Source organism: Alosa alosa, unplaced genomic scaffold (assembly GCF_017589495.1).
Source record: "Alosa alosa isolate M-15738 ecotype Scorff River unplaced genomic scaffold, AALO_Geno_1.1 AALO_1.0_unplaced_8, whole genome shotgun sequence".
In the NCBI taxonomy this organism is placed as follows: domain Eukaryota; kingdom Metazoa; phylum Chordata; class Actinopteri; order Clupeiformes; family Clupeidae; genus Alosa; species Alosa alosa.
In genome coordinates, this window is record NW_025962983.1 from 8393 (window position 1) to 17409 (window position 9017).

General features: G+C 42.2%; 2 protein-coding genes across 2 annotated transcripts in view; one reads left to right on the plus strand and one right to left on the minus strand.

Annotated features, from left to right (window-relative positions):
* Nucleotides 1-1254: 1254 nt before the first annotated feature.
* Nucleotides 1255-3541, plus strand: LOC125290681 (ribonuclease inhibitor-like). Its single transcript, XM_048237252.1, has 3 exons — nucleotides 1255-1447; nucleotides 1855-2028; nucleotides 2894-3541. The coding sequence occupies exons 1-3, from the start codon at nucleotides 1347-1349 to the stop codon at nucleotides 2937-2939; spliced, it is 321 nt and encodes a 106-aa protein (XP_048093209.1). The 5' UTR covers nucleotides 1255-1346; the 3' UTR covers nucleotides 2940-3541.
* A 5427-nt stretch (nucleotides 3542-8968) lies between these two features.
* The window catches only part of LOC125290679 (ribonuclease inhibitor-like), a 27785-nt gene continuing 27736 nt past the window's right edge, over nucleotides 8969-9017 (minus strand). The window contains exon 9 of the mRNA XM_048237248.1: nucleotides 8969-9002. Within this exon, the coding sequence (XP_048093205.1) occupies nucleotides 8969-9002 (34 nt within the window). The remainder of the gene's footprint in view (nucleotides 9003-9017) is intronic.

The following is a 9017-nucleotide window of genomic DNA, read 5'->3' on the forward strand; positions in this document are numbered from 1 at the left end:
GTCTGTTTCCGTTGGCTGCATGTCTGCCGCTGAGTGGGTGGTTTTGCGCTGGTGTCTCTCCGGTAATGTGCTGTCTCAGCATCAGTTCCATAATAATCTTTAGAGCGCCACTGGCCCACACCACTGGGGACCGGCGGGTTTAATCAGTTTTGCAGATGCTGTTTGTTCCTGTGATTCATTTAGGGCACTTCCTGTTTTGTGGACCATATTTCTTACTTCTTTTTTCCACCAACTTGAAACGTTTTTATAAGTTTTACAGCAAAATAAACCTCATATGTGTTATCGTCCTTCATATGAGTGACAAAGTTTCTAATACACATGATAGAATATATAGGTATGCCAACAGTTGATGACAGTTAACATGACAGTTAATAGAATTTTAGATGACATATAAGTCTGTGTCAACTAATATATATCAATAAATATGTATTAATTTAAATCTATATATTTATATTTATTTGATCTTTATGATAAGGTCTGTTTTGGCTTTTATTTATGACAAAATGTATGTTTGCTTTATAATTGAGCACCCAAGCAAAACTATACTGTACCATGTTTCACCTTGAAAGGTGTAAATAACAAGAGATCTGACATCAAGTCTTGAGGTTCACTCATGTAAAGTGCAGCATGGGGGGATTTTTTCCCCACACCAACACAATTCTTCAAATAACTCACATGGACAGGAGACTGAATGAGATACACTGCTGTATTATGCTGCTTTAAATATCCCAAAATATCACACAGGTGTGTGGTCCCCTTAATGATAAAAACCATAAATAAGTATTGTATGTATAGTATAACATATGTATACTTTGATCCCGGTGGAGGGAATGGTCTCTGCATTTATCCCAACTGCGGAATTAGTGAAACACACTCGGCACAGAGTGAACACACAGTAAGGTGAAGGACACACCATCCTAACGCAGTGAGCTGCCTGCTAAAGGGCGCTGGGGAGCAGTGAGGGTTAGTGCCTTTCTCAAGGGCACTTCAGCTGTTCCTACTAGTCAGTTCGAACCGCAACCCTCTGTTACAATTCAAGTACAACCAGTAGGGGCCAAGATTGTGGCTAACTTAAAGGGATAACGTTTATTTAGTACTGTCAGTACAAACTTTAACATCAAGTTTACGGCCTCGAGTTGCTACAGCCAGCAGTCAACGCAGTCAGGCAGCCACAGCCTACAAATTCTGGGGTCATATTATTGTAAGGTGTCCGTAATGCTTGATTGTCCAAAAGGAAATGAAGATGTAGTATTTCTCCTGCTTCTCTCTACAGCCTGACAGGCTGCAGTATTGGAGATGAAGGCTTCAGAGCTCTTGCATCAGCACTGAGATCAAACCCCTCACACATGAGAGAGCTGCAGCTGAGAGGGAATAAAGCAGGAGACTCAGGAGTGAAGCATCTTTCTTCTCTTCTGGAGGATCCCAACTGTAAACTGGAGAAACTATAGTGAGTATCACAAGACCAAATGCTGAGCTGCTGTTTTTTTGTCTGTTTTTCTCACACAAAAACAAGTATTTACTCATTCACATGAAATCGGTTAATGTTATTCTTAAATACGTATTATAACTGCATTTTCTTGTTGAACACACACACACACACACACACACACACACACACACACATCCCTGTGTACAAATTCTTTATACACACAACCGTGCTTAACAGATTAGTAAATTGTCCGTAATGTTGATTGTCCAAAAGGAAATGAGGATGAAGCACACACACACACACACCAATGACTCACTCACTCAGTCACACACACACACACACACACACACACACACACACACACATTATTATTGTAAGGTGTCCGTAATGTTTGATTGTCCATAAGGAAATGAAGGACTGCACAGCCTGCAGAACTGCAGTATTGGAGATGAAGGCTTCAGAGCTCTTGCATCAGCACTGAGATCAAACCCCTCACACATGAGAGAGCTGCAGCTGAGTTTTAATAAAGCAGGAGACTCAGGAGTGAAGCATCTTTCTTCTCTTCTGGAGGATCCCCACTGTAAACTGGAGACACTAGGGTGAGCACCACAAGAGCAGATGCTGAGCTGCTAGCAGTGAAGTTGGCGTTGTATGTTTTTGCTCTTTCTTTCCGTTCCTCATGGGCAGCCTGGGCGACATCTTGTCGAGGCCGGCATGAGCCCTCGCTATTTTGCAGCTCTCATTTGCGCCAGTCAGTTTTCTATCGCTCATTTGCATGTCATGTCAATCATGTGTCCCTGTGTGGGGAGTGGGGGCCCTATAGGCTACTCTGCAGGAGCCCGTGCTGCTAATGTGAAATTGTTACAAAATAATGTTTGGGTGCCCAGGACATCATATAAGCTGGGACTGCCACTGCATATATTAATAACTCATTCTCATGTAAGGGGATAATGTTCATAATAACTCATTCTCATGTATGGGGATAATGTTCATAATAACTCATTCTCATGTATGGGGATAATGTTTAGCCTATAATAACTCATTCTCATGTATGGGGATAATGTTCATTATAACTCATTCTCATGTTCATAATAACTCATTCTCATGTATGGGGATAATGTTTAGCCTATAATAACTCATTCTCATGTAAGGGGATAATTTTCATAATAACTCATTCTCATGTATGGGGATAATGTTTAGCCTATAATAACTCATTCTCATGTATGGGGATAATGTTCATTATAACTCATTCTCATGTTCATAATAACTCATTCTCATGTATGGGGATAATGTTTAGCCTATAATAACTCATTCTCATGTAAGGGGATAATGTTCCTTTTTATGTTTTATGTTGTTAACTGTATGTCCAGCATTTACACATGAGGTGATGACAGTTTCCCTCGTTGGTCTCTGTGTGTCCTTCAGCTGATTTGATGAAGTGTTCTTCTCTTCCTCCTCCTACAGCATGGAGCCTCAGGACACTCAGGATGACCGCTGCTCTCTGAGCTGAAGAACAATCCAGACTGGAAACATCTACAAATACACAGACTCTAATGAATCCATCTCATTGTGTTTGTGAAAAGTGAAGGTCTTGCTTTCACCAAACTCACTGTTTGTGAGTACTGATTCACTACACGTAACTCCACATAGCATTTACACTGATAAACTACAGTTCCCAACATGCATCACATTCTCCAACATTTACACTGATAACCTACAGTTCCCAACATGCATCACATTCACCAACTGGCGTTGTCTCAAAGCCTGTAGCCGTAGCGACCGCTAAGGTTCATATAGTTACTGTAAAACAGCCACATGTCAGTTCAGTAAACTTCATAATCTTGCATATAAAGTGTGTGTATGGATGAAGTGTGTGTATGAATTGTTTTTGTGTTGTTTGTTATATTATTAGTGATGATTGGGCAACATCATCATATGTGTTTAATCATCTTTATGTGTAAATCAGGGCTGTCAAACATCTCATTTGTCTCTCCCTCTCATTGGTGTGCAGATTTCATCACATTCATATTTGAAGTAATATACATTTTACAAATTCACTTCTGTAAATACAAAAATGTAACTGGTGTTGTATAAAGAATGTTTTCAATGTAAGAGTCATGTCATCAATGCTCATATGTTTATTAGCTGAATATGATGGGGAAAATAAGTATTCAAAGCATTAACATTTGTTTCTCTACATATTTAGATTGTGACTATTAACATGGATTTGAACAGACATTGTTATCAACTCAAGAAATCCACACAGAAAAAGAATAATATTGCAACATCATGACAAAAAGATGTTCATTGCCTTTGTCACCAATATGATAATACATTATTACATAGATTCATAACTGCAGGAATCCTGTATCTATATTCTGTTTGGTTGCATTTTCATTACATTGTTGTGATTTAAACCAAAGTAAGGAAAACTTTACATTTACACATTTACATTTAAAGACGTTACAAGCAATGTGTACATGTCGACGTAATGTTTGTGCGGTCTGTGTGTGTCTGAGGCAGAGAGCAGATTATACGGTTTTAATGTAGACAAACAAAAAATATGTGGCCACTTGGTAGCAATGGACAATACAAAAAGGCAACTCAAGAAATGAGTTCTACCCGACGTCACCATTATTGCTTTTATAGTGCAAAGTAATAATAATAATAATACTGTTTATTTGTTACATTAGTGCCTTTCAGAGTACCCAAGGCCACTTTACAGAGTTAACACAGTGGAAAATAATAATAATCAGCACACAAATTAAAAACATAGTGGTAGTAAAAGGCACATTAAAGTCCATAAGCTATCTAGAAAAGGTGGGTTTCAAGAGCCGGTTTGTATTGTGAGATGGAGAGGAGAGTGCGGATGTGTGAGGGGAGTGAGTTCCACAGTTTGGGTGCAGCACAGGAAAAGGCCTTTGCTCCCATTGTGCTGAGCCTGATGTTTGGTACTGACAATAGTCCAGCTGTAGATGAACGTAGTGAACGGGAGGGTGTATACGTCTGTAGGAGCTCTGTGGATGTATGGAGGGCAGAGCTTATGAAGGGCTTTGAATGTCATCAACAGGATTTTAAAGTTGATCTGTTGAGAGACAGGGAGCCAGTGTAGCTCTATCAGGAGAGGTGTAACATGTTGGGAGGACTTTGTGCAGGTGATGATCCGTGCTGCAGAGTGTTGAATGAGTTGGAGGCGATGGATAAGTTTGTTTGGGATGCCTGTCAGGATTGCAGTGCAGTAGTTGATGAAAGGTGTTACGAGGGTGTTGACGAGCACCACAGCGGAGCGTTGTGTGATGTTACGAGGGTGTTGACGAGCACTTCAGTGGAACGTTGTGTGATGTACGAGGGTGTTGACGAGCACCACAGCGGAGCTGCACTTTGACAAGACCACAGCGGAGGCTACAGGGGTGCAGTCTGGAGACGTTCCTGAGGGGAAAAAGCCATTCCTCACACTCATGTCCCTCACACAGTTATGGAACAGGGCAGGTGGTCCTGTGAATGGAACAGGGGAGCAGTGAATCCAAACATGACAGCACCTGCTATTCGCCTTGTTCACGCGGCGGCCAGAACGAGGCTACAGGGTACACTTGCCATTACACCTCAGTCCAGCAGATGGTGGTAATGCACTCCGTTTGCAAACTGCCAAAAAAAGCTCACCGAAAAATAAGAAGGGTTCACTGGCCTGTTCGGGTGAACAAGGCGAATACCGGCAACACTCACACCCAAAAAACACAACACACATTGACTAAAATGAAAATACACCTGTGTGTGTGTGTGTGTGTGTGTGTGTGTGAAATGTACTGTGCTTATGAATACAAGTAACGACAAGACTAATCTGTGCATATGCTAGATTCATGTGACTACAGAACTCAGTGACCAGTGTACTCAGTGAGAAATGTAGACTATGAGGCAGAAGCCTTCTTCACATCCTCTATGCTGTGGTGTACTAGGCAGCATCATCCTCTATGCTGTGGTGTACTAGGCAGCATCCTCCTCAATGCTGTGGTGTACTAGGGAGGCTGCATCCTCCTCTATGCTGTGGTGTACTAGGCAGCATCCTCCTCTATGCTGTGGTGTACTAGGCAGCATCCTCCTCTATGCTGTGGTGTACTAGGCAGCATCCTCCTCTATGCTGTGGTGTACTAGGGAGGCATCCTCCTCCTCTATGCTGTGGTGTACTAGGCAGCATCCTGTGGTGTAAAGGCCATCCTCCTCTACACTATCCTCCTTCAGGTGTAGGCAGCATCCTCCTCTATGCTGTGGTGTACTAGGCATCATCCTCCTCTATGCTGTGGCATCCTCCTCTATGGTCTTTGGACACATAGGGTCGGTTCGAAATGGAAGACAGCTGTCTGCTGCCTCCCTCCCTACATAGTGAGCTGTCCGACTAGACATGACTTTGGATTAAATGCATCTTTTTATGACGTTAGCAAAAGTCGGACGTTAAACTAAATTAGCTTACATAAGCTAGCAGGCTAACAGTATTTTTTTTTTTTTTTATGATACTGTATATCAGACCAGACACTATTAATGGTTACAACAATGGTATAATCAGATAGTAAATTTTTTATTTCTCATTTCAAATCTGCAAATCTAAGCAAAATAATGTCACACAAATTACATTTAAACAGATTCAGCAGCCATTATCGATGTCATCCGCCATCTGTGTTTACTTTTCACAGCTGTTTCAGACGTTGCCGTAAAAGATTATGGGTAGGAGGGAGCATGAGGTGTGCATCGATGCTGCCTCCAAAAATGACGGGAAATCTAAGATATCTTCGTTTTCTTCAGTTTCTAACCACACTTGCTGGCTCGCTCCCCAATTAGATATCTTAAAAGGCAGCAGTTTTACCCGTTTCGATCAGACCCATAAACAGTTTGGCCTAAAACACTTCACATCTCCCCTGAAACAGCACTCCACCCAGGTGCTGGCTGTTCTGTGTGCAGTGAGAGGGTGTGGTGGCCAACGTGTGGGTCATGTTTATATTATGACATTACCTTGACATTTGACCTTTGACCTCCAACATCAATTCACTTAATCTTTGAGTCCATACAAATACTTGTACCAAATTTGAAGCATATGCGTCAAACCGTTCTGGAGATATAATGCGCAAAGCATGAGATATGGCTGTGGCTTTTATTTTGACACACGGGAAACTTAGAAGCTTAGAAGGTAAAAAGAAAAGGTTAGAAGAAGGAGAAGAAGAAGAAGCCAGGAGATTTCAAGATGGTGGATTCCATCCACTATAATTATCAAAGGTTTACTCATTAACAGTTTTAAAAGCTAACAGAGGTGCAAATTATTAACAAGACATAATATATGAATCAGCCTGATAATACACACATTGTCCTCAGACTGCATAGTTGGAAACCAGTGTACTGGTTGTGTACTGTACTGGGTTAGGGGTACCCTATACTGTACCTGTTGTGTAGTATGCTGGGTTAAGGTTACCCTATACTGTACTGGTAGTGTACTACACTGGGGTACCCTATACTGTACTGGTTGTGTAGTATACTGGGTTAGGGTTACCCTATACTGTACTGGCTGTGTACTACACTGGGGTGCCCTATACTATACTGGTTGTGTATTATACTGGGTTAGGGGTACCCTATACTGTACTGGTTGTGTACTACACTTGGGTACCCTATACTGTACTGGTTGTGTAGTATACTGGGTTACCCTATACTGTACTGGTTGTGTACTATACTGGGTTAGGGTTACCCTATACTGTACTGGTTGTGTACTACACTTGGGTACCCTATACTGTACTGGTTGTGTAGTATACTGGGTTACCCTATACTGTACTGGTTGTGTACTATACTGGGTTAGGGTTACCCTATACTGTACTGGTTGTGTAGTACAGTATTCTGGGTTAGGGTTACCCCCATACTGTACTTGTTGTCTGATATACTGGATTAGGGGTACCTTTCTGTACTGGTTGTGTACTGTACTGGGTTAGGGTTAAAACAGTGTTTTAGGACCAATAGTGAATATGGAGCGAAGAACGGAGCGGAGCCCTGTGTTATGCCCAGTTGCTGTGTACAGAGTCCTGTGTTATGCCCAGTTGCTGTGGAGGGAGTCCTGTGTTATGCCCAGTTGCTGTGTACAGAGTCCTGTGTTATGCCCAGTTGCTGTGTACAGAGTCCTGTGTTATGCCCAGTTGCTGTGTACAGAGTCCTGTGTTATGCCCAGTTGCTGTGGAGGGAGTCCTGTGTTATGCCCAGTTGCTGTGGAGGGAGTCCTGTGTTATGCCCAGTTGCTGTGTACAGAGTCCTGTGCTATGCCCAGTTGCTGTACAGAGCCCTGTGTTATGCCCAGTTGCTGTGGAGGGAGTCCTGTGTTATGCCCAGTTGCTGTGTACAGAGTCCTGTGTTATGCCCAGTTGCTGTGGAGGGAGTCCTGTGTTATGCCCAGTTGCTGTGGAGGGAGTCCTGTGTTATGCCCAGTTGCTGTGTACAGAGTCCTGTGTTATGCCCAGTTGCTGTGTACAGAGTCCTGTGTTATGCCCAGTTGCTGTGTACAGAGTCCTGTGTTATGCCCAGTTGCTGTGTACAGAGTCCTGTGTTATGCCCAGTTGCTGTGGAGGGAGTCCTGTGTTATGCCCAGTTGCTGTGTACAGAGTCCTGTGTTATGCCCAGTTGCTGTGTGTTTGTGCTCCAGATTCCGCTCCATATTCTCTATTGGTCCTGCCTTGCTGGGCTCACTTGTCTCCTGCCTCTACTCAATAGGAGTTGTGTCTGGCCGTGCAGTAAGAACTGGATTATTACCACACTGATACTGTTGAGCTTCACGTCAAATTCTGTTTGGATTTTTTCCTGGCTGTAATCGGTCTCATTCGCCCTGGTTTCTAAGACGTATCGCTGTTACTTATGGAAACTCTGCCTGCCTGCCTGTTCTCTGGGGTTGTTTGTTTTCTGATGACTGTTCCCATGACCTCCCTCTAACATGTTTATAAAGCATGAACTACAAGTACAGTGAAGTAATAGAATGACAGCAGCAGTGTTACCGTGGATACAGTGGAAAACTTGCTATTGGTAACAACATGAAAAACATGACAGAGATTGCTGTTATATTTGGTGCTTTATTGCATTCTTCTCATATCCAAGCAGGTAAATCCATCTAGATTGTTTACATGCTTTCTTTATACTTTCTCACTGCCTGGCATTTACATTGGTGCACTTTACCAGCTTTGAATACTGTATGTATGCAGCACAATGACAAAGAGAAATCCAATCATATCCTATATAATCTAGGCTAACATGATACCCAATCATATCCTATAAAATCTAGGCTAACATGATACCCAATCATATCCTATATAATCTAGGCTAACATGATACCCAATCATATCCTATATAATCTAGGCTAACATGATACCCAATCATATCCTATATAATCTAGGCTAACATGATACCTATTCATCTACAGGCTCTCACTCATTGTGGGCATTTGCAACAGTTATTTTGTGAGATGCAACATTTCCACAGTACATGGTAGTTCTGATGCCTGATGATATCCAAGTGGGATGCTTCTATTTAGATGAGAGGGGACACATGGCTCTTCATGAAGCTGAATCAGCACAGA

What these genes read in the sequence shown, in the direction of transcription:
- LOC125290681 (XM_048237252.1), top strand. Translation starts at nt 1,347, where the DNA reads ATGAGAGAGCTGCAGCTGAGAGGGAATAAAGCAGGAGACTCAGGAGTG. An exon ending in TGTAAACTGGAGAAACTATA is followed by an intron (nt 1,448 to 1,854) that starts GTGAGTATCACA and finishes AGGACTGCACAG; the next exon opens with CCTGCAGAACTGCAGTATTG. An exon ending in TGTAAACTGGAGACACTAGG is followed by an intron (nt 2,029 to 2,893) that starts GTGAGCACCACA and finishes CTCCTCCTACAG; the next exon opens with CATGGAGCCTCAGGACACTC.